We start from the raw sequence: 25,311 nt of genomic DNA on the forward strand, positions 1-25,311 counted from the left end.
GATGAGGCTATATACCTCTCCTTACCCCTCTCCTCAATAACAAGCCTGGACCCTAGCTTCCCTTTCCTGTCCAAAGTCCGTGAATGTGTTGTCATTTCCCAAATCCATTTCCAGCTTTTGCAGGAACTCCATGTTTGAATCCTCCAATCAGGTTTCCACCTCTGCCACAAAACTAAAACAGCTCGTCAAAGTTACAAATGACATTGCATGTCACTGTGTCAAAGGAAAATATTCCCTCCTCATCCTTCTCCACCTGTTTGCAGCCTTTGACACGCTTTACCACACCATATCCTCTAATACCTCATCCAGCTGGGTATGACCACTGTCATGTGGTTCCATTCTCATCTTTCTAATCATAGTCAGAGAATCACTTGCAATAGCTTCTCTTCCTACTCCTGCACTGTTATTCTGGTGTCACTTAAGGATCTATTCATGGTCATCTCCTATCTCTCATCTACATGCTATCCCTTGGCCAAGTCACCTGAACATACAGTGCTAGTTTTCACATGATTGCTGATGATACCCAGCTCTACCTCACCACCACCTCTCGCAATTCCTTCACTGCTGTTAAATTATTAGACTGCTTGTCCGACATCCAATACTGGATGAGCAGAAATTTCTTCCAATTAAATATTGGGAAGAGTGAAGACATAGTTTTCGGTCCCCGCTCCCTCATTACCAACTCCAGCCCTCTTCCTGGCAACAGTTTGAGATTAAACCAGTCTGTTTGCACACCTGATCCAGAGTTGAGCTTCTGACTTCATATTTGTGCCAACACCAAGGCCATTTATTTCCATCTTGGTAACATTGCCCGACTTCACCCATCTCGGCTCATCTGCTGCTGAAATGCTCATCCATGCCCTCATTACCTCTAGGCTTGACGATTCTAATGCACTCCTGGCCATACAAAACTCTGCCGCTCATGTCATAACTCGCAGCCAAGTCCCATTTCCCTATCAACCCTGTGTGTACTGACCTACATTGGCTCATAGTCAAGTAACGTCTTGATTTCAAAATTCTCATACTTATTTTCAAATCACTCCATGGCTTTGCTCCTCCCTATCCCTGCAATTTCCTCCAATTGCACAACCCTCCAAAACATCTCTGCTCTTCTAATTTTGGCCTCTTGTGCATTTCCAATGATAATTGCTCCACCATTGGCAGTTGTGACTTTAGTTGCCTAGGCCCCAAACTCTGGAATTCCCTCCCTAAACCTCTCTGCCTCACTTTCCTCCTTTAAAGTCACTTCTTAAAACCTACCTCTGAACAAGCTTTTGGTGATCTAACATAGGCACCTAATATTGCCTTATGTGGTACGGTATCATACTTTCTTTTATAATCCTGCTTTGAAGCACCTTTTGTCATTTCACTACGTTACAGGCAATAAATCAGGGCAAGTTGTTGCTGTTTAGTCATTCTGGGCATTACTGACACTTAGCACAAAGAGTGACTCCTTCCCTCTCTTCATGGCTTTGCCCTCATTATCTATGTTCTACTGAAAAACCAGTGACATTTTGCTGCCTGCCTCCATCTCAGCAGTATTGCCAGCTTCCTGTCCTCTGACCCTCCACCTGCTGCTGCTCTTTATCTGCTCAACAACTTCCTTGCCTCTGGCTTCAATGTCCTTGCGCCCTCTATCTCTCACCAACCATTTCCCCATGGCAGAATTAACATTTCTCCATGCACAAATTGCAGGCTACAGGCTTGACTGCACCTGCTGCCCTGCTAATCACCATAACTGACTGGGTAAACGCAAAAGTGGCCATAACTTCCCTACTACTATAGAATTATTCTGAAAGACAAGGACAACCCACACATATTCTCTCAGTGGCAACTTATTCCCTCTGACCCTTTCACATGCTCCAAGTCACCCACACCTCCAACTTCAAGTCTACAGAGTTAATGGATTTTTAAAATCTCTAAAAATGATACTCCACTTGGTGAGCTCCTCTTTCCTACCCCATCAGCTCCCCAATCACAGCAAGTTCAAATTTTTAACAAGATCCAACCTCAATCCTTTCCCATCCCAACACATCATCCCATAACCACTTCCCTTCAGTTCAATGCTTGTTGGCAATAAACCGAAAAATCATCCTTTCCCTTATTGTCCCCATTTTCACCAGTTAAACTCATAATCCTTTAATGCCTCCATAATTCCTTAGACAGCTTCACTCTTCCCTTCTTTTGCGATCTCCTCCAGTTCTAAATACCAGTGCCAACCTCTGATTCTCCAACTCAACTTCTCCTCAGTTCTTCCTTCTGCCAGGCCTTTTAGCTGGCTGGGCCCCATTTTACAATGCTTTCCATAAATTTCTTTGTCCTGCCTCTCACTGTCTTTTAAAAAGGCTTAAAACTTATCCTTTTGACCATGTCTTTGCTCAATTTCCTCAATCCTTGACCCATCACTGCTTGGTGTGTTTGCCTCTGAAATGTTTTGGGACATTTTATAACATTTAAGAAGCATTACATACATAAGTAGATGGTGTCAGTAGACAACTTAACAAAAACTATCCACACATGGCATAGTTCATACCTGTGGTCCCTTTTACTACCAAAGTTGTGAGTGCTGGTTTGGTGGCAGATACGGTCACGGGGGTGATCAGCCTGACTCCACTAACTGGTGTCCCAGAGATTGTTCGCAGGATAGTGCCAGGCTGTCCTGCAGCACCTTTCAGCAATACCTGGGGAGTGAGTGGGATGGTGGGGAAGAGAACAGAAAGGTATCGTAAAAGATATTTTGCTTAATTATGTAAACAGACAGAAGCAAATACAAGGCAAATCAATTTCCATGCTCAAAATAGTTAAAATAGTAAAATGAAGCTCTTCCTGACTCTTAATCCCATTCTCCAGAACGTTGGCAGAGTTTTGGATCAGAGCAGGTCCCATTTAAAGTTAATAGCTACCCCCAGGGAAGAAGGTGATAAGTTTCCCTGCCAGCAGCATAGTCTCTGTTGGACTTGCAAAGAAGAAAGCACATCAACAGTTGACTGTCAAGGCAAACAACATCTGAAACAACTTCCAACTTTCTGGATGATGGATACTTAGATTCAGGAAACTTTCCAACCCATTTATCTCCTACCAACATCTCCATTGCCCTAGAGTGCACACATCCCAGTGTTTCCCAGTGCTCAGGACTTTGCTTCTCTCCCCCTCCCCCATCAAGTTTCCTTCCATTCTCTCAAATTCTTAATAAGGATTTTGTCAAGTGCCCTGCAGTAATTAGAATACTCCCCACCTAGGCTAAGCTCTATACTACAGCCTTCCTTCTACAATAGGGCTTCTTGACAAAAAAAGTCTTGTGCACAGCATATTTAAAAGTGCCTGACCCAACAACGTATTTGAGATTGTTATCTAATATACAATTTCTTTTGAGGGGAATGAAGGAAAGGAAGAAAATTTTTTTAAAAAGAAAAAAGATTCACAACAGTCTGTATCCTGTACTAACCTGGGTGAGTCCCTGTTGTCCTGTTTGCAGTTTGGGCACAGCAGTGATGAATTTCGTTGGTGTTCCAGTTCCTGATGTCATCACTTTTGTAGTGATGATGGTAATTGGGGATTTCATGCCAGGGCTTCCTGTGACACCTGAAATAGCAGACAAGGAAACCATGGTGAAATTCAAGTCACTCAGCCCATTCAGAGATGAATTCCTATTACATTACATGATAACTGGATTTGTCTAGCTCAACTGGCAGATGGATAGAGAGAAATAGTTGGCCCACACTGTCGTTCACCTGGGTTTATGTAAAAAAAATATTTTTGATGATTAAAATACCAAGTTAGTACAGATCAGTAGCATCTGCCTTTCAAGTTAAAGTCATGAGTTGAAAGCTCATTTTTACATCTCTCCTATGGGATACAACTGAAACTAACAGTTTAGCTGGACTGAATGCAGCACCAAAGTGGGATAATGCTCAACATCAAGGAGTTTAAAAACTCAGCTCACTCGCTCACCTTGTACCAACCAACTGTGGAAAAGAACTGACACCATCATGAGAAGCTTGCTACTTCACAGAATCTCACAGTGCAGAAGAGGCCCTTCGGCCCATCGAGTCAGCACTGACACGTGAGAAACACCTGACCTACCTACCTAATCCCATTTACCAGCACTTGGCCCATAGCCTTGAATGTTATGACGTGCCAAGTGCTCATCCAGGTACTTTTTAAAAGTATATGAGGCAACCCGCCTCCACCACCCTCCCAGGCAGCACATTCCAGACCGTCACCACCCTCTGGGTAAAAAAGTTTTTCCTCACATCCCCCCTAAACCTCCTGCCTCTCACCTTGAACTTGTGTCCCCTCGTGACTGACCCTTCAACTAAGGGGAACAGCTGCTCCCTATCTTCCCTGTTCATGCCCCTCACAATCTTGTACACCTCGATCAGGTCGCCCCTCAGTTTTCTCTGCACCAACAAAAACAACCCAAGTCTATCCAACCATTCTTCATAACTTAAATGTTTCATCCTAGGCAACATCCTGGTGAATCTTCTCTGCACCCCCTCCAGTGCAATCACAACCTTCCTATAATGTGGCGACCAGAACTGCACACAGTACTCCAGCTGTGGCCTCATCAAGGTTCTATACAACTCCAACATGACCTCCCTATTTTTGTAATCTATGCATCGATTGATAAAGGCAAGTGTCCCATATGTCTTTTTCACCACCTCACTGACATGCCCCTCCACCTTCAGAGATCTATGGACACACACTCCAAGGTCCCTTTGTTCCTCAGAACTTCCTAGTATCATGCCGTTCATTGAATAATTCCTTGTCAAATTACTCCTTCCAAAGTGTATCACTTCACACTTTTCAGGGTTAAATTCCATCTGCCACTTATCTGTCCACTTGACCATCCCGTCTATATCTTCCTGTAGCCCAAGACACTCAATCTCACTGTTAACCACCCGGCCAATCTTTGTGTCATCCGCAAACTTACTAATCCTCCCCCCCACATAGTCATCTATGTCGTTCATATAAATGATAAATAATAGGGGACCCAGCACAGATTCCTGGAAGCCAGTGTCCAAGTGCTCATCCAGGTACTTTTTAAAGGATGTGAGACAACCCGCCTCCACCACCCTCCAAGGCAGCGCATTCCAGACAGTCACCACCCTCTGGGTAAAAAAGTTTTTCCTCACATCCCCCCTAAACTTCCTGCCCCTCACCTTGAACTTGTGTCCCCTCGTGACTGACCCTTCAACTAAGGGAAACAGCTGCTCCCTATCTACCCTGTTCATGCCCCCCATAATCTTGTACACCTCGATCAGGTCGCCCCTCAGTCTTCTCTGCTCCAACGAAAACAACCCAAGTCTATCCAACCACAGGACACTGGCTTCCAGTCACTAAAGCATCCTTCTGTCATCACCCTCTGTCTCCTACAACTAAGCCAATTTTGAATCCACCTTATCAATTTCCCTGTATCCCATGTGCATTTGCCTTCTTTATAAGTCTCCCATGTGGGACCTTGTCAAAGGCTTTGCTGAAATCCATATAAACTACATCAACTGCACTACCCTCATCTACGCACTTGGTCACCTCCTCAAAAAATTCAATCAAATTTGTTGAGCATGACCTCCCTCTGACAAAGCCATGCTGACTATCCCTAATCAAACCTTGCCTCTCCAAGTGGAGATAGATTCTCTCCTTCAGAATTTTTTCCAATAGTTTCCCTACCACTGACGTGAGACTCACTGGCCTATAGTTCCCTGGCTTATCTCTACAACCGTTCTTAAATAGCGGAACCATGTTAGCTGTTCTCCAGTCCTCTGGCACCTCCCCCATGGCCAGAGAGGAATTGGAAAAATTTGGGTCAGAGCCCCTGCGATCTTCCTCCTTTGCCTCCATCAGCAGTCTAGGACACAAATCATCCAGGCCTGGAGATTTGTCCACTTTTAAGCTTGCCAACACCTCCAATACTTTGTCATTCCTTATATTAATTTGCTCAAGAACCTCACAGTCTCTCTCCCTGTCTTCGATACTTTCATCCTCCTTCTCTCGGGTGCAGACGGATGTGAAGCATTCGTTCAACACTCTACCAATGTCCTCTGGCTCCACCCATAGATATCCCTTTTGGTCCCTAATGGGCCCTACTCTTTACCTGGTTATCCTCTTCCCATTGATATACTTACAGAATATCTTGGGATTTTTCCTACTTTTACCAGCCAGAGCTTTCTCATATCCCCTCTTTGCTCTCCTAATTACTTTCTTAAGCTCCACCCTGCACTTTCTGTACTCCACTAATGCCTCTGCTGATTTGCTTCCCTTGTACCTGCTGAAAGCCTTTCTTTTCCTTCTCATCGTATCCTGAATATCTCTGGTCATCCATGGTTTTCTGGGCTTGTTACTCCTTCCTATCCCCCCAGAGGGAACATGTTGAGCCTGTACCCTCCCCATTTCCTTTTTGAATGCCTCCCACTGCTCCTCTGTAGATTTCCCCACAAGTAGCTGTTCCCAGTCTACCTTGGCCAGATCCTGCCTTATTTTACTAAAATCTGCTCTCCCCCAATCCAAAACATTTTTTTGCAACTAGTCTATTTCTTTGCCCATAACAAACTTAAATTGTACTATGTTGCGGTCGCTATCACTAAAATGATCCCCCACCACCACCTCAGCCACCTCAGACGGCTTCATTCCTCAGAATTAGGTCCAGCACTGCGCCGTCCCTAGTTGGACCCTCTACATATTGATCTAAAAAGTTCTCCTGTACTTCACTTGTTCCTACCTCACGATTAAAAGTAGGGTATGACAAAAAGTAGCATTAAGATGAAAAAATGTAAACTGAAACAAAAATATTGGACTGAAAATAAAACAATGCACATTATCTGTATAGTACACCATACTGTATAGAACCTATAGCATAGAAAAAGGCCAGCCAAACAGGCCTATGCCAGACAGGCCTCCTTCCACCCGACTAGCATATCCTACTATTCCTTTCTCCCTCATTTGCTTAGTTAGCTCCCCCCACCTTAAATGCATTTTTGCTAATCACCTCATTTCTCCATGTGGTAGTGAGTTCCACATTATTAACTGCTCACTGGATAAAGATGATTCTTTTTAATTCCCAATTGGATTTATTGGTGACTATCTTATATTTATGCTTTCGGCAGGGCTCCTCCCCTGACAGCAGACCATTTCACTCGTTTCCAGTATTCTCCCTCCAGCTGGACCTCTCCCCCAGCCTCTTGTCCGCTCTTGATCTTTTCATTGAAAACTGTAGACATGACATCAACTGTCTTCATTTATCTGCTCCCTCTGAACTTGCTACGCTCTGTTCTCTCAGGCCTAACCCTGACATTGCTTTCAAACCTGTTGACAAGGGTGGTGCTGTTTTCTGGGGTACTGACCTCTGCTTTGCAGAGGCTGAGTGCCTACTCTCAGATACTTCTTCCCGCCTCCCCCGGACCATAACTCCACCACTGAACATCTAGCCATTGTCTCCAGAACAGTCACTGACCTCATCTCCTATGGAGATCGTCCCTCCACAGCCTCCCACCTCAGAGTCCCTCAACCCTTCTACCGACTACCCAAAATCCATAAACAGGACCATCCTGCTAGACCCATCATTTTGGCACGTTCCTGCCCCAATGAACTTATTTCTTCCTATTTTGACTCTTATTTTCTTTCTCTCTTGTCCAGTCTCTTCCCACCTACGTTCATTATTCTTCTGATATCCTACACAATTTCAACAATTTCCAGTTTCTAGTCCCCAACACCACCTCTTCACTACAGACATCCAATCTCTCTATACTTGCACCCCCCACCAGGATGTTCTGAAGGTTCTCTGCTTCTTTCTTGAACAGAGACCATACAGTATACATCCACCCCCACCCTCCTCCGCCTGGCTGAAGTTGTTCTCTCATTGAAAAATTTAACCCTTAACTTGTCTCACCTCCTCCAAATAAAAGGTGTGGCTATGAGTACCCACTTGGGCCTGTCTTTTTGTGGGTGTGTGAAACATTCCTTGTTCCAGTCCCACTCAGGCCTCCTCCCATAACTCACTTTTCCTGTACATCGATGACTGTATCAGTGGCCCTTCCTGCTCTCCACCACAACTTGAAAAGTTCATAATTTTTGATTCAAACTTCCATCCTTCTCTCACCTTCCCATGGTCCATCTCTGACACTTCCTTAATCTTTTGAGTCTGACTTGAAACATTAACTCCCTTTCTCTCTCCACAGATGCCATCAGACGTGCTGAGTTTTTCCAGCATTTTCTGTTTTTATTTCATATTTCCAGCACCCGCAGTATTTTGCTTTTATCTGACACTTCCTTCCTTGACTTCTCTGTCTCCACTTCAGGGGATAGACTGTACACTAATATTTACTATATGCCCATTGACTCCTACAGCTACCTCGACTACACTTCCTCACACCCTGTTTCCTGTAAGGACTCGATTGCACCAGTCCTGATGATGCTACCTTCCACAATGGTGCTTCCAATATGGCTTCCTTTTTCTCAACCAAGGGTCTCCCCCACTGTAGTTGACAGGGTCCTCAACCGTGTCCAACCCCCCATTTCCCACATTTCTGCTCTCACTTTTCCCCCTCCCTCCCAGAAATATATTAAGGCTCCCCCTGGTCTCACTTTCCACCCCACCAGCCTCGACCTTCAAAGCATCCTCTGCCATTTCTGTCACCTCTAGCATGATGCCACCACCAAATACATCTTCCCCTCCTCACCCAGAATTCCAAAGGGGCTTGTAGCTCTGAAGAAGAATCATATGGACGCAGAACACCTGTTTCTCTTCACAGATGCTGCCAAGTCTGAGTTTTTCCAGCATTTTCTGTTTTTATTCCAAAGGGATGGTACCCTCCGCAACACCCAACTCACTCCTCTATCACCCACAACACCTGTTCCCTTCCCACAATATCTTTCCATGCTAACGCAGAAGTATAACACTGCCCTTTCACCTCCTCTCTCCTCAGTGACCAAGGCCCCAAATACTCCTTCCAGATGAACTTTTTTCAATTTGGTATACTGTATTCGCTGCTCACAATGTGGCCCAACCATGGCTAACAAAAAAATTAAGGATAGTATTAGACACTAAGAGGAAAAAAAGTAGCAAGCCTGAGGATTGGGAGCAGTTTAGAATTCAGCAAAGGAGGGCCAAGAGATTGATTAAGAGGGAAAAAATAGGAGTATGAGTGTAAATTTGCAAGGAACATAAAAGCAAACTGTAAAAGCTTCTATAAGTATGTAAAAAGAAAAAGGTTACTGAAGATAAATGTAGGTCCCTTACAGTCCAAAATGGGAGAATTAATAATAGGGAACAAGGAAATGGCAGAGCAATTAAATAACTACTTTAGTTCTGTCTTCATGGAGGAAGATGCAAATAACTTCCCAGAAATGCGAGGGAACCAGGGGTCTAGTGAGAAGGACGAATTGAAGGAAATTAGTATTACTAAAACAAAAGTGCTGGAGAAATTAATGGAGCTGAAAGCTGATAATTCCCCAGGGCCGGATAATCTACACCCCAGGGTACTAAAGGAGGTGGCCATGGAAATGGTGGACGTATTGGTTGTCATCTTCCAAAATTCTGTAGATTCTGGAACAGTCCCAGTCGACTGGAGGGTGGAAAATTTAACCCCACTATTTAAAAAAGGAGGGAGGGAGGGAGAAAACAGCGAATTACTGATCGGCTAGCCTAACATCAGTAAGAGGGAAAATGCTAGAGTCTATTATAAAGGGTGTGATAAGAGGACACTTAGAAAATATCAAGGGGATTAGACAAAGTCAACATGGGTTTATGAAAGGGAAATCATGTTTGACAGATCTACTGGAGTTTTTTGATGATGTAATTAGCAGAATAGATAAGGGAGAACCTGTGGATGTGGTGCATTTAGATTTTCAGGGAGCTTTTGATAAAGTCCCACCTAAGAGGTCCGTGTGCAAAATTAAAGCACATGGGATTGGGGGTAATACATTGGCATGGGTTAAGAATTGGTTAGCAGACAGGAGAGTAGGAATAAATGGGTCTTTTTCAGTGTGGCAGGCGGTGACTACTGGGGTACAGCCAGGATCCGTGCTTGGGCACCAGCTACTCACAATATATCTCAATGATTTGGATGAGAGAACCAAATGTAATATTTCCAAGTTTGCTGACAACACGAAATGGGAATGAGAGTGGTGAGGAGGATGTTAAGAGGTTTCAAGGTGATTTGGACAAATTGGGTGAGTAGGCAAATACATGGCAGATGCAGTATAATGTGGATAAGCATGAAGTTATCCACTTTGGTAGGAAATACAGAACGGCAGAGTATTAATTTAAATGGTGGATTGGGAAATGTCGTCATTCAATTTGATCATGGCTGATCCTCCATTTCAATGCCGTACTTCTGCTCTCTCCCCATACCCCTTGATGCCTTTAGAGTCTAGAAATCTATTTCCTTCTTAAAATGTATTCAGTGACTTGGCCTCCACAGCCTCTGTGGTAGAGAATTCCACAGGTTCACCACCCTCTGAGTGAAGAAGTTTCTCCTCATCTCAGTCCTAAATGATCTGCCCCATATCCTGAGATGTATAAAGGGACCAGGGTGTCCTTGTACACCAATCACTGAAAGCAAACAGTTAAGGCAAATGGTATGTTGGTCTTCATTGCAAGAGGAGTTGAGTACAGGAGCAAGGAGTCTTGCTGCAGCTGTACAAGGCCTTGGTGAGACCATACCTGGAGTAGTGTGTGTAGTTTTGGTCTCCTTACCCAAGGGAGGATATACTTGCCATGGAGGGAGTGGGTGAAAGTTTACCAGACTGATTCCTGGGATGGCAGGATTGTCTTATGAGGAGTGAATGGGTTGACTAGGCCTGTATTCACTGGCATTTAGAAGAATGAGAGTGGATCTCATCGAAACATAAAATTCTAACATGGATGGACAGACTGGATACAGGGATGTTGTTTCCTCTGGCTTGGGGGCTGGGAGGGGTGGCGGGTCTAGAGCCAATTAGGACTAAGATGAGGAGAAACTTCTTCACTCAGAGGGTGGTGAACCTGTGGAATTCTCTACCACAGAGGCTGTGGAGGCCAAGTCACTGAATATATTTAAGAATGAAATTATAGATTTCTGGGCTCTAAAGGCATCAAGGGGTATGGGGAGAGAGCAGGAGTATGGCATTGAGATGGAGGATCATACTGAATGGCAGAGCAGGCTTGAAGGGCTGAATGACCTACTCCTGCTCCTATTTTCTACATTTCTATGTCTCCTCCACATTGGCAAGACTGGGTGACTGCTTTGCGGAACATTCCCGCTTCGTCCGCAAGTATGAACCTGACCTTCCGATTGCTTGCATTTTAATTCACCATCCTGCTCTCGCTCGCATTTCTGTCCTCAGCCTGCTGCAACATTCCAGTGATGCCCAATGCAAACTTGAGAAACAGCATCTCATCTTCTGATTAGGCGTTTTACAGCTTTCTGGACTCATCATTGAGTTCAACAACTTCACACCCTGAACTCTGTCCCCCATTTTGTTTTCATTTTGCCAAGTGCCTATCTATATCTTGTTTTCATGTTTTTGCTTTCTTCAGAGGGGTCCTTTATTCTGCCATATGATTGTGTCATTAACACTGACTCTGGACCCATGCTTTATTTCTTTATTACAAATATTAGCCCCCTATTTGCCTTTTGTTCCATGACATGTATGTTATTTGATCTCCCCCACCCTCTAACCTATCCTTGACTTTCCCTTTTGTTCTACCTGACCATACCACCCTTTTTGACAGCATAAAACCCACCTCATTTCCAACTCTCTACAGTTCTGAAGAGTCATATTGGGCTCGAAATGTTAACTATTTCTCGCTCCACCGATGCTGCCAGACCTGTGTTTTCCAACACTTTCTGCTCTTATTTCAGATTTCCAGCATTAGCAGTTTTGCTTTTATTATATTTATGCTCCTTTCGATTTCCTCAAAAGTAAGCAAGAACATTTCTCTCTGTCTACTCTATCAAACTTTGTCATTATTTTAAAGGCCACTGTGAGTCACCTCAGTCTTCTCTTTTCTAGAGAAGAGACCCAACCTGTTCAGTCTTTCCTGATGGTTAAACCCTGTCAGTACTGGCATTTACTCCACTGTCTGCACATTATTTTTGTGATAAGGAAACCATAGCCAATTTGGACAGTACTCTAAATGCAGTCTAACCAAGGATCTATACAAGTTTAGCATATATTCACTGATTTTCAATTGTATTCCTTTGGAAAGAAATCCCCATGCTTTGATGCATTTCTATGACTTTGTTAATCTGTGTTGCTACCTTTAATTTGTGAATCTGTATCTCTAGGTTGCTTTGCTTCTGTACCCCCATTTAGACACTTACTTTTCAAAAAAATAAGTGGCCTCCTTACTTCTCCTATCAAAATGCACCATCCCATACTTATCTATATTAAAACAGATCATTTCTCTAATCTGTACCTGTTGTTCCTGGCTGTGAAATAAGTGCAGACATAGGAATTGTTTTGAGAATGGTAGTCGCTGGTTTTGAAGAGGCAGGTGACACGTTGCCGAGGCTGACAAACGTCTGCTTAAGGCCCACATTTCCGGCCTGGGAGGTGGTGATGATGGTGGCGGGTTTCCCGTCTGCTGAAGTAACGAGCTTCAAAATGGTAGCTCCTGGGGGCAGTTGACCTTTAGTCTGATGTGTTAAAAATAATAAAAAGCTGTCAGCTCTACTACAGGGAAATGAATCCAAAAGTTAAAAATAATTTGTAGTCTGGACAAACATACCTCTCATCGAAGCCTGACCAGTGTACGCGCGCAAAAATTGTACTTTTAAAATAAAATTACCACCACAAACATATAAGGCAGAGTTACAAAAACAGTAGTAAAAGCTAGTTCCAGAACAATAAAACTATATTTTTTGCAGTTAGCCAAAACATCTTATAATTTTAATGTTAAAATATTTGCAACATATACATTTCAGCAAAGCTGGGAATTATTCATGCTTTGTACACATGTTTTACACGATGCATAATTTGAGAGTAACCTGGATAGGTCAATGACAGAATATTTGAAGGCTGGGATTGCATAATCCTTTTACAATAAGCAACCTGCGAGTTAAAAAAAAAATGCAGCTCTCATCACTGAAATGGTTCAGTGTTAGTACTGCTGCATGGGAAGGGATCATAAGTCACCAAATTCCAGAAGTTTCCACACTAGCTCTATGGGTGGCTTGAAAACAGCAGCTGACATTTTGAGCCACAGTCAGTAGAAGCTAGGGGTCCAGGATGGTGTTGCTCACTTCTTTTTGCACCAAAAACTGAAAAGGATGTTAGCTTTGGAGCAGGGAATGAGTCAGAAATGAAAACACAAGGGGGAATAAGCAAATCGTCTTGCTGAAATGCAGACTGATGTTCTGACATGAGCATGGCTCCTAGGGTTCCTCACCTGTAAATCATGGCCGTGTGCTTCCCAATCACAGGTGCTGGGAGCGGCACTCTGACTAGCTGCCTAACATGATGTGCACTAATGTTAAAATAATTTCTTATTTTGCCTCAATACTCTAAGCTTTTTATGGGCAAGAATGTCAAACGCAACCAAACTTGTACTGTTTGTACCTGGAACTAAATCTCTTGGAATTAAGCCACATTTCTTTCTGAAATAAACAGAATTGGAGTTCCCTCCGAAGTGTGGGATGAGGCTGGTTGGCGTAATGGTAGTTCGCCACTTTCACATCCAATTGCTCCATTAGATCTGCGTGAATCTCAGTGGGGAGAAATGGGAAAGGTGGGGAGGGCATGGGAACACATGGCTCCCAAGATATCTAAGCTAACGGAAAAGGCACAGTATATTGGACAGAAAGACTGTTCAGGCATCAGAGTTGTGGGTTGGAATATCTCGAGTAAGCCTCAAATCCACTTGCTTTAGTACACCTCCACTACATTGTTCCAATATGAAATTGAGGGTGAGGAAAAGACTAGCTGGTCCATTAAGCCTGTTTCACACAGGCCCGCTCTATCAATAATTGCAGACTCTTTTCCAGTGAAGTCATTAAAAAAAAAAAGCACAATATTAACCTGCCAAACAAAATACTCATATGTCTCGCAATGCAATATAATTTGTCAACCTGGAAAATCTGTGTAAGTGGCCCAGTGGAACCCGGGCCCGAAATGGTGGCCTGTTGCCCTGGTTTAGCCTGCAGGGTTAGCACTTTTCCCAGGTTGGAAATCTAGGGTGATAAGAATGAAAAATTGCAACATAATTAAAATACTGGGAAAATCATTACACACTAAATGACAACACAAATGCCAAAGCTTTTCATGCTTCTGTTACTTTCCTCCATAATTACTAAAGCAAACTACTACCAAACAAGAAAGTGGGGGGGAAAGGGAAGGGTAAAACTCCAAGAAGTATGACTAATGGGAAACAAAGCAGCAGGTTAGCGTGTGGGGGGGGTGGATTCAACTTAATGGAAAATTATGAAAAAACTGAAAAGAAAGGAGAGCCCAGGAGAGGCTATTAAAGTCTCCAGATCACAAAATAGGACAGAGTGTTTGGAAAGGGCTAGGAATCTAACTTCACGCACATCAGGTAAAGGGATGGCAATGAGAAAGGGGACGGGAAATACAGGACTGAAGGTGTTGTATCTGAATGCACGCAGTATACAAAATAAGGTAAATGAGCTTGTGGCGCAGATTGAAATTAGCAGGTATGATGTGGTGGGCATCACGGAGAAATGGCTGCAAGGGGATCAGGACTGGGAGCTAAATATCCAATGATATACATCCTATTGAAAAGATAGACAGGTTGGCAGAGGGGGTGGGGTTGCTTTGTTAGTAAGAAATGAAATTAAATCGATAGCAAGAAATGACGTAGGGTCAGATGATGTAGAATCTGTGTGGGTAGAGTTGAGGAACTGCAAAGGTAAAAAAAATCATAATGGGAGTCATGTACAGGCCTCCGAACAGTAGACAGGATGTGGGGCACAAGATACACCAGGAGACAGAAAGGCAAGGTTACAGTGATCTTGGGGGATTTCAATATGCAGGTAGACTGGGAAAATCAGATTGGTAGTGGATCCCAAGAAAGGAATTTGTGGAATGTCTACGAGATGGCTTTTTGGAGCAGCTTGTGGTGGAGCCCACTAGGGAACAGGCAATTCTAGATTTAGTGATGTGTAATGAGGCAGATTTGATAAGGGAGCTTAAGGTGAAGGAACCCTTAGGAGGAAGTGACCATAATATGATAGAATTTACCCTGCAATTTGAGGGGAAAAAGCTGGAATCAGATGTAACGGAATTACAGTTGAATAAAGGCAACTGCAGAGGCATGAGGGAGGAGCTGGCCAGAATTGACTGGGAGATGAGCCTAGCAGGAAAGACAGTGGAACAGCATTGGCAGGAGTTTCTGGGAGTAATATGGGAGACAGTGCAAAAATTCATCCCTAGGGAGAAGAAGCATACTAAAGGGAGGACGAGGCAACCATGGCTGACAAGGGAAGTCAGGGACAGCATAAAAGCTAAAGAGAAAGCATACAATGTGGTGAAGAGCAGTGCGAAACCAGGGGATTGGGAAGCCTACAAAGACCAACAGAGGACAACTAAAAAAGAAATAAGAGGGAGAAGATTAAATATGAGGGTAAACTAGCCAGTAATATAAAAGAAGATTGCAAGAGTTTTTTTAGATATATAAAGGGTAAGAGAGAGGCAAAAGTGGACATTGGGCCGCTGGAAAATGACACTGGAGAAGTAGTAGTGGGGAACAAAGAAATGACGGAGGAACTGAATAGGTACTTTGTGTCAGTTTTCACGGTGGAAGACACGAGTAACATCCCCAAAGTTCAAGAGAGTCGGGGGGCAGAGGTGAGTATGGTGGCCATTACCAAGGAGAAGGTGCTAGGAAAACTGAAAGGTCTGAAGGTGGATAAATCACATGGACCAGATGGATTACGCCCCAGAGTTCTGAAGGAGATAGCTGAAGAGATAGTGGAGGCATTAGTGGTGATCTTTCAGGAATCACTCGAGTCAGGGAGGGTCCCAGAGGACTGGAAAATCACTAATGTAACCCCCCTGTTTAAGAAAGGAGTGAGGCAAAAGACGGGAAATTACAGGCCGATTAGCCTGACCTCGGTAGTTGGTAAGATTTTAGAGTCCATTATTAAGGATGAGATTTCAGAATACTTGGAAGTGCATTGTAAAATAGGGCAAAGTCAGCATGGTTTCATCAAGGGGGGGGTCATGCCTGACAAATCTGTTAGAGTTCTTTGAGGGGGTAGCGAGTAGGTTAGACAAAGAAGTGCCAATGGATGTTATCTACTTGGACTTCCAGAAGGCCTTTGACAAGGTGCCGCACAGGAGGCTGCTCAGTAAGATAAGAGCCCATGGTGTTAGAGGCAAGGTACTAGCATGGATAGAAGATTGGCTGTCTGGCAGGAGGCAGAGAGTGGGGATAAGGGGTCCTTCTCAGGATGGCGGCCGGTGACTAGTGGAGTTCCGCAGGGGTCAGTGTTGGGACCATAACTTTTCACTTTATACATTAATGATCTAAATGAAGGAACTGAGGGCATCCTGGCTAAGTTTGTAGTTGATACAAAGATATGTGGAGGGACAGGTAGTATTGAGGAGGCGGGGAGACTGCAGAAGGATTTGGACAGGTTAGGAGAATGGGCAAGAAGTGGCAGATGGATACAATGTGGGGAAGTGTGAGGTCATGCACTTTGGTAGGAAGAATAGAGGCATAGACTATTTTCTAAATGGGGAGAGAATTCAGAAATCTGGAGTGCAAAGGGACTTGGGAGTCTTAGTCCAGGATTCTCTTAAGGTTAACTTGCAGGTTGAGTCAGTAGTTAGGAAGGCAAATGCAATGTTGGCATTTATTTCGCGAGGACTAGAATATAAAAGCAGGGATGTGCTGCTGAGGCTTTATAAGGCTCTGGTCAGACCACATTTAGAATATTGTGAGCAATTTTGGGCCCCGCATCTCAGGAAGGATCTTCTGGCCCTGGAGAGGGTCCAGAGGAGGTTCACGAGAACGATCCCAGGAATGAAAGGCTTAACATATGAGGGACGTTTGAGGACTCTGGGTCTATACTCAATGGAGTTTAGAAGGATGAGGGAAGATCTGATTGAAACTTACAGAATACTGAAAGGCCTGGATAGAGTGGACGTGGGGAAGATGTTTCCATTAGTAGGAGAGACTAGGACCCGAGGGCACAGCCTCAGGGTAAAGGGAAGACCTTTTAGAACAGAGATGAGGAGAAACTTGTTTAGCCAGAGAGTGGTGAATCTATGGAATTCATTGCCACAGAAGGCTGTGGAGGCCAGGTCATTGAGTGTATTTAAGACTGAGATAGATAGGTTCTTGATTGGTAAGGGGATCAAAGGTTATGGGGAGAGGGCCGGAGAATGGGGTTGGGAGGCTTGTCGGCCGTGGTTGCGTGGCGGGGCAGACTCGGTGGGCCGAGTGGCCTGGTTTCTGCTCCTGTGCCTTGTGGCCTTACCCCTCTCCCCTGTCGATAAGCCACGATAAGCAAAAGTAATTTTGCCTCGGTAAAATCTCTTGGCCTATTACCCATATGCCAAATATTTCTAAGCATAAAACATGCAATTTAATTCTCGGGCTATTGTGGTGCGAGTTAAATCACATGTACCAGATCAAAGAGCAAGGTCTTTCTCGCACACTAATTTTTCTGCCCCGCCACCCCCACCCCAATTTTCCTTGGAAGCAGAAACTGTTGTTCGATTAAAGTGTCACAGGTACCAGCACCCAAATGATATCAGGTCATGCATTGGCCAAGGCGGTTCACGGCCCACAGGGCTATTCTATGGAGGAAGGTTATCACAGCTAAGCCAGCTCCATTCTTCTTCCTGCATTATCAAGCATGAGTTTCTGGACAATGATTGACACCCCCATGAATCCAGCGACAACATTAGCACCTCTACCACCTCCTTGGCAGGGACCAGTTAACTCAGCTGAATCTGGGAGTCAATATCAGGGACCTTCCTGGTTCATTGCTCAGTTGTGCACAGAACAGCACAGTTTACTACACTGGGCAGGGGAAGCAGTGAAAGATTGAACTTCAACACTGGCTTTGATATTGTATTTAACTGGTTTTACAATTAAAGAAAAAACAGAAAGGACACCAACATGAAATGTTACTTTTGTTTCTCCACAGATGCTACCTGACTTGAGTCTGCAGCTTTTATGCTTTTCTATTATTTTAAATGTTGGGAAATCTATGGGCACAAAGCAACATAAATAAAGTTAAAAGTTTTCAAGTTCATTAAACAGGATTCAGATCACATTTCCACACATTTTTTTGATGTGTTAAAAACAAGTTTTGCATTTCTCCCACCAAAACCACCCCAGTTATTCTCTTCTGCTCAGTTGTCTCTGCTCCGCACCCGAAGCTGCTGCAGTACAGACAAAATGGGCTTTCAAGTGGTGTCTACGTGTGTAACTCCAGTGCACAAACTGATGCCCCACAAGAGATCAGGTAACTGGGGTGAAATGAGAGTTGAACCTGCTACAGAATAGGGCAATGCTACTCTAATATCAAAGAATAATTTGGAAGCTTACAAAAGGGATACTTTAAAGCATCACAAAAATGGCTAATAAACAACTTGATTTTTTTTATTTTAAGAACTTACTCTAAAATGGCATAGATTCTCAAATTTACTTTTTGAGATTACCTTTCTTTTTCACATATTCTCATTTCTCACATAAGATTTGTGCCCAGAGATAAAGCGACTGACTTACTCACTCAAGGCAGCTAATTGAAAATATGCTTAGGAAGTATGTTCCTTCTGCAATTTACTTGAGCATCCCTGGGTGAGGACAGGAGGTAATAAAAGCATGCAGACCTTGCTCCAGATTACAGGAAGATGGCCAGAGAGGGACAGGATCACCCTTCTCCCCATGACAAAATAGCCTCTTAACACACAAAGTTGACTGATTAATAATGGCTGCTTGGGCAAGACATGACAGATTGATTGGTACAGGTAAGTCCAGCGAGGGTACAGTATTAGGATGAAACAGTGTAAAGGAGATTTACCAGGATGGGATGGGTCCAGGGATGAGGGATTTTTAGCTACAAGGTTAGATGGAGAAGCTGGGGTTGCTCTCCTTAAAGCAAAGAAGACTAACAGGAGATTTTATAGAAGTATGCAAGGTTATGGCAGGTTTAGATAAGGTAGACAAAGGACAAGTGATGACATATTTAAGGCTTTTGGCAAGAGGTGCAGGATGGATGTGAAGAAGAACTTTTTATGCAGTAAGTGGTAGTCACCTGGAACTTCCTGCCTTTGAGGGAGGTGGAAACAGAAACATTCAATGATTACAAAAGGAAACTTGATAGGCATTTGAGAGCAATAAACTTTCAGGTTTATGGGGATAGAGTAGAGAAATGGGACTGATTGGATGGCTCTACAGAGAGCTGGCAAGGATCTGACAGGCCGAGTGGCTGCCTTCTGCCATAATGACTCAAAATACCAACTTCAGATGAGGAATAAAACTGCCGATAAACTACAGGATGCAAGAATTACAGAGCAGGTCAGAAGATACGGTATGTCCAAACGACAGACACCATTTCAAATCAGGAAGTACAATAAGAATCATCAAAACAGAGTCCCAATGGCCAGCATCAGCGTTGATGCAAGCACCAGTATGACTTTCACAGCTTTTTGAGACGGTTTAAAAAAATTAAACAGCTAGAGTAAGGAGTCACAATTTTAAAAATACATAACATAGGAAACCGGAGTAGGCCAACTGGCCCCTTCAGCCTGCTCCACCATTCAACTAGGTCGTGACTGATCTTCTGCCTCAATGCCATTTTCCCACAATATCCCCATGCGCCTTGATACTTTTAATATCTAGAAATCACTGATCTCTGTCTGGAACATACTCAATGACTAAGCCTCCACAGTCCTCGGGTAGAGATTTCCAATGATTCATCGCCCTGAGTGAAGATGTTCCTCTCATTTCAGTCCCAAATGGCCTACTTCTTATTCTGAGACTGTGTCCCCTAGTTCTGGACCTCCACTCTCCACCAGCCAGGAGAAACATCCTTCCTCCATCTACCTTGTCAAGCCCTAAGAATTTTGTATGCTTCAATGTGATCATCTCTATTTCTTTTAAACTCCAGAGAATATAGGCCCAGTTTCCTCAATCTCACCTCATAGGGCAATTCTGCCATCCCAAGGGTCAATTGATGAACCTTTATTGCAGTCCCTCTATGACAAGTATATACTCCCTTAAGGAGACCAAAACTGTACACAATACTACAGGTGCAGCCTCACCAAGGCTCCATACAGCTGCAGCAAGACTTCTTTACTCCTGTACTCAATTCCTCTTGCAATAAAGGCCATTTGTTTTCCCAATTGCTTTCTGCGCTTGCACGCTAGCTTTCAGTGACTTATGATCAAGAACACCCAGATCCCTCTGGATGTTAACATTGCCCAATCTCTCACCATTTAAAAAATACTTTGCCTTTTTGTTTTGTCTACCAAAGTGGATAACTTAACATTTTTTCCACATTATTTTCCACCTATGTTCTTACCCACTCACTTAGCTTGTCTTGAAGTCGCTTTGCATCCTCCTCAAAACTCTCATTCTCACCTAGTTTTGTATCATCAGCAAATTTGGAAATATTACATTTGGCCCCAAGTCCAAAACATTGATATGGATTGCAAACAGTTGGGGCCCAAGCGCTGGCCTCTGTGGTACCCCACTAGTCACAGCCTGCCAACCTGAGAATGACCTGTTTATTCCTACTGTATTAACCGATTCTCAATCCATGCTAGTATATTACCCCCAATCCCAAGTGTTCTAATTTTACTCACTAACCAAGGTATAATTTACAATCATTCTCCTAACAATAACGCTGATGGTAAACACAAGCTCACCAGTTACAGAGCTGCTAAAACAAACAGGAACATAATCTAATGTTGATATCCTTACCAGTGTGCTTCCTCCCGCCATGGAGATAGGGCTTTTAACCAGTGTAATAGTTTTTGTGACCCCTCCCACCACAGTAGTCACCACCTGTGCCTGTTGGGCCACAGTGACTGTCCCTGACTTGTGCACTGTGATGATGGGTCTAGCCGAAGTAGTGGAAGTGGCAGCATGGGTCGGGCTCACTAACTGGGCAGCAGCGGTCTTCAGCATTGAGGTTGCCGGCGTGTTGACCTGGAAAGCAGATGCAAATTAAATTGGGATAAGTCAGTGATAGGCATTCCAGGAATGAAGACATCCTAATCCCTCATTGTTTGGAATAAACAGCAATATGAAGACTTAATGCTCAAAACCACACTACCTCTTCCAGTCTTAACAGCTCCCTCAAAAAGGTCATGTCAGGATCACCCAATATAACGCTAAATACCACAGATTTATAGATTCTATAGGTTCTGGTGAAGAGTCATACGGACTTGAAACGTTAATTGTGTTCCTCTCCGCAGATGCTGTCAGACCTGCTGAGTTTTTCCAGGTATTTTTGTTTTTGTTTTGGATTTCCAGCATCCGCAGTATTTTGCTTTTATTTATGGATCCTAAGTTTGATACCTGAACTGTGCAGAGCTCTATGGATGTTAAACTTCATATTACTCATTACACTCTCTGAGTTGTGATATGTTAAACTACAATATTGATATTGGAATGTGCAAAATTGATGAGGGTGGGGAGGGGCTAGAAATATCACAGGCTAATATAACACAGCTAATCTTTAAAATGGCAGTGCAAGGAGGAAAGACGGGGATGGAGGCGAGTGGATGAGAATACCGCGAGCTCAAGAACTCTACATCAGTGGGGCAAGTCTTTGGCTCAGGGGGCATCCTGTCGGAGTCAGAAAAGTGCATGGTTCAAACCCTACTCTGCAGCGTCAGTGAGTGGAGGCCAGTACTTCTGCTTTTCATTTCTTTTAAAATTCATTCTTAGGATGTGGGCATCGCTGACAAGGCCAGCATTTATTGCCCTTTCTTAATTGTCCTTATGATTACTACAGTTTGTGAAGTGCTCCGAGTTAAGATCCAACAGGATGCTCAGTGGGCGAGTCCTACTCGTACAGTTTGCGGGAGCCCATTAAACCTTCCCTTCTTATAGGGTTAACCAACCTATTGGCCAGTATAAAGATGATTATGACCATGAAAGGAACGTTCACATGCACTGCTAATCAGCCTGTGAATCCCACTTCACGCCACTCTCCAAGGGCAGAGTGCACAGGTACCAAAATGAGATATTTACAACGGTTTTTATAGAAGTGGCTTACCATGACTGACGGAGTGGCGACCTTCACAGTGGTAGCCAGTGTACTGGCTCCAGGAGCAACTGCCACTGTTTTCACCATGGTTGTGCTAGGGTGAAGTCCGATTGAGGTAACTGCTGTGCTGGAAGGAATCTTCTGAGTAGCAGCAGCTGCTGCAGCCAAAGCTGCCATTCCACTCATCTGTGGACTAGAAGTAAGTGGCTGGGAAAAGGTAAAAAAAAAGAATCACCAATAGAGGCAAGAATGGAATACAACACCAACCTCCAACACAACAGCAAACTTCCCCTTCACCTACAACACATCTCACAAACACATTTGTAAATGGGCAGGGGAGCCAACACCTTCCAGATCAAGCTTGCAAAGAAAGAAATAACTTATCAGAAAGCCCTCCACTGCTAAGTGATACAGAGGTCACAGGTGCATTTTCTAACTTCCTGCTTTTTTACCCTTTCTCCAAAGAGTGGAGACTAAGCAGTTCAGAGGAAAAGCAGAAATCAACAGCAGGATGTTCATGAGTCTCTTGGCCTATCAATGGTCTCAGATGTTGATAGATGTCAGATGAAATTTAACAGAACAGCAAAGCGATTCACTTCGATAGGAAGATTGAGGATAGGCAATATAAACTAAACAGTACAATTTTAAATGGGTTTCAGGAACTGAGACCTGGTGGTATATGTACACAAGCCTTCAAAGGTAACAGAACATATTGACAAAGCTATTAAGATTTATGAGATCTTCAGATTTATAAATAGATGCATATAATACAAAAGCAAGGAAGCTATGCTAAACCTTTATAAACAACGGTTAGGTCCCTGGAGTGTTGTAGCCAGCTCTTACTACCTCATTGTGATTCATGTACCTGGACACCAAGATCCCTCTGTACCTCAGTTTTGCAATCTCTCGTCATTTAAATAGTATACTACTTTTCTGTTCTTCCTGCCAAAGTGAACAAGTTCACATTTTCCTACATTATACTCCATCTGCCAAATTTTTGTCCACTCACTTAACCTATCTATATCCCTTTGCAGACTTCTCATGTCCTCTTCACAACTTACTCTCCTACCTATCTTGGTGACATCAACAAATTTAGCAACTATACATTCAGTCCTTTCATCCAGGTCATTAATATAGATTGTAAATAGTTGAGGGCCCAGCACCGATCCTTGCTGCACTCCACTAGTTACAACTTGCCAACATGAAAATGACCCATTTATCCCTACTCTTTGCTTTCTGTTAGTTAACCAATCCTTTATCTATGCTATAAAACTCAGGAGTTCTGGTAGCATCTGTGGAGGGAGAAAGAGTTAACGTTTCGAGTCCAATATGACTCCTATGGAACCCTCTATCCATGCTAATATGTTATCCCCTATACCACGGGCTCTTATTTTGCCTTTGATGTGGCACCTTATCAAATGTGTTTTGGAAACCCAAGTACACCACATCTAAAGGTTCCCCTTTATTCACTTTGCTTGTTACTTCCTCAAAGAACTCTAATAAATTAATCAAACACAATTTCCCTTTTACAAAACCATGTTACTCTGCCTGCATTAAGATTTTCTTATTGCCCTGCTCCTCAAAAACAGATCTTAGCATTTTCCCCATGATAGATGTTAGGCGAATTGGCCTGTAGTTTCCTGCTTTCTGTCTGCCTCCTTTCTTGATTAGAGGAGTTAATTTCACTGTTTTCCAATCTGGTCTATATTCTGATGGGACCTTTCCAAAATCTAGAGAATTTTGGAAAAATATAACCAATGCATCTACTATCTCAGCAGCCACTCAAGACCCTAGGATGCAGGCCATCAGGTCTTGGGGACTTGTCAGCATTTAATTCTAATAGTTTCTTCAGTATTGTTTCGCTGGTGATTATAATTGTTTGAAGTTCCTCTCTGCCTTTCAGCTCTTGATTTTCAAGTATTTTGGGATGTTATTTGTGTCTTCCACAGTGAAGACAGACACAAAATACCGTTTCAACACTTCTGCCATTTCCTTATTTCCCATTATCCAAACACACCTTCTAGAGGACCAATACTCACCTTCACTTACTCTTTTTCCTTTTTAAATACTTGTAGACACTCTTACTATCTGTTTTTATATTTCGTGCTAGCTATCTATCATACTCTAATTTATTTCTCCCTATTTTTCTTTCTGGTCACCAAACATCAGGAAGAATGTCCAGGTCTAGAGAAGATGAAGAGAGTTACTAGAATGACACCATGGATGAAAGACTTCATTTACATAGAGAAACTATAGAAACTGGGGGTATTACATAGAAACAATGAAATATTTTCTGCAAAGGAAAATCGCATTCACACCAGCCGAGAAAGAGTTATCCAGCCCAGTTCCACCTTCCAGCTCTTGGTCTGAAGCTCTGTAGGTTACGGCACTTCAAGTGCATATCCAAATTTTTTTTAAAAAAAACTTAACGAAAGCTGTCCCAAGATCCATGTAAATGCCATTAAACACTCTACCCTCATCAACTCATAGGACTTAAGAGGAGTAGGCCATTCTAGCTGCTCCACCATGCGATAAAATCATGGCTGATCTGATGTCACTTTCCTGTCTGCCCCATCTCTTAACCCTCGACTCCCTTGTCTATCAAAAACCCATCTAACTCAGCCTTGAATAAATGCAATGACCCAGCCTCCACTGCTATAGGAACCCCCCATGTTACCGCAAATAATTCAACCAGTTTAGAACAGGAATGGTTAAGGGGAGAAAATAAATAATGATTTTGATAAAGTAAATAAGGAAAACCTGTGGCAGAAGGTTCGGTAACCAGAGGGCATAGATTTAAGATAATTGGCAAAAGACCAGAAATGACACGAGGAAAACATTTTTTATGTTCTGAATTCAGTACCTGGAAAGGCTGGTGGAAGCAAACTCATCAACTTTCAAAAAGGAATTAGATAAATATTTGAAGAGGAGGAATTTGCTGGGCTATAGAGAAAGAGCAGGGGAGTTGGACTAATTGATAGCTCTTTCAAAGAACTGGCACAGACACAAAGGAGTGTTGGTAGGTCACTTTGAAAAAGCCATCACAGCTAAGCCCAACGCAGTTATGGCCTGACATTCACACATACTCACATTTCCAATATCAGCTGATCTACACTACTGCTTCTGTCTTCTTGGGCAG

General features: G+C 43.3%; 1 protein-coding gene across 1 annotated transcript in view; it reads right to left on the reverse strand.

Moving 5' to 3' along the window:
• The window catches only part of LOC144681463 (host cell factor 1-like), a 105,011-nt gene that overhangs the window by 45,999 nt on the left and 33,701 nt on the right, over positions 1 to 25,311 (reverse strand). Inside the window, exons 10-15 of the mRNA XM_078543055.1 lie at positions 22,182 to 22,379; positions 20,879 to 21,106; positions 14,049 to 14,150; positions 12,398 to 12,617; positions 3,446 to 3,582; positions 2,534 to 2,681 (exon numbers count right to left, since the gene is read on the reverse strand). Coding sequence (XP_078399181.1) covers positions 2,534 to 2,681; positions 3,446 to 3,582; positions 12,398 to 12,617; positions 14,049 to 14,150; positions 20,879 to 21,106; positions 22,182 to 22,379 — 1,033 coding nt within the window. The remainder of the gene's footprint in view (positions 1 to 2,533; positions 2,682 to 3,445; positions 3,583 to 12,397; positions 12,618 to 14,048; positions 14,151 to 20,878; positions 21,107 to 22,181; positions 22,380 to 25,311) is intronic.

This window comes from Cetorhinus maximus, chromosome 6, assembly GCF_964194155.1.
Source record: "Cetorhinus maximus chromosome 6, sCetMax3.hap1.1, whole genome shotgun sequence".
Taxonomy (NCBI): domain Eukaryota; kingdom Metazoa; phylum Chordata; class Chondrichthyes; order Lamniformes; family Cetorhinidae; genus Cetorhinus; species Cetorhinus maximus.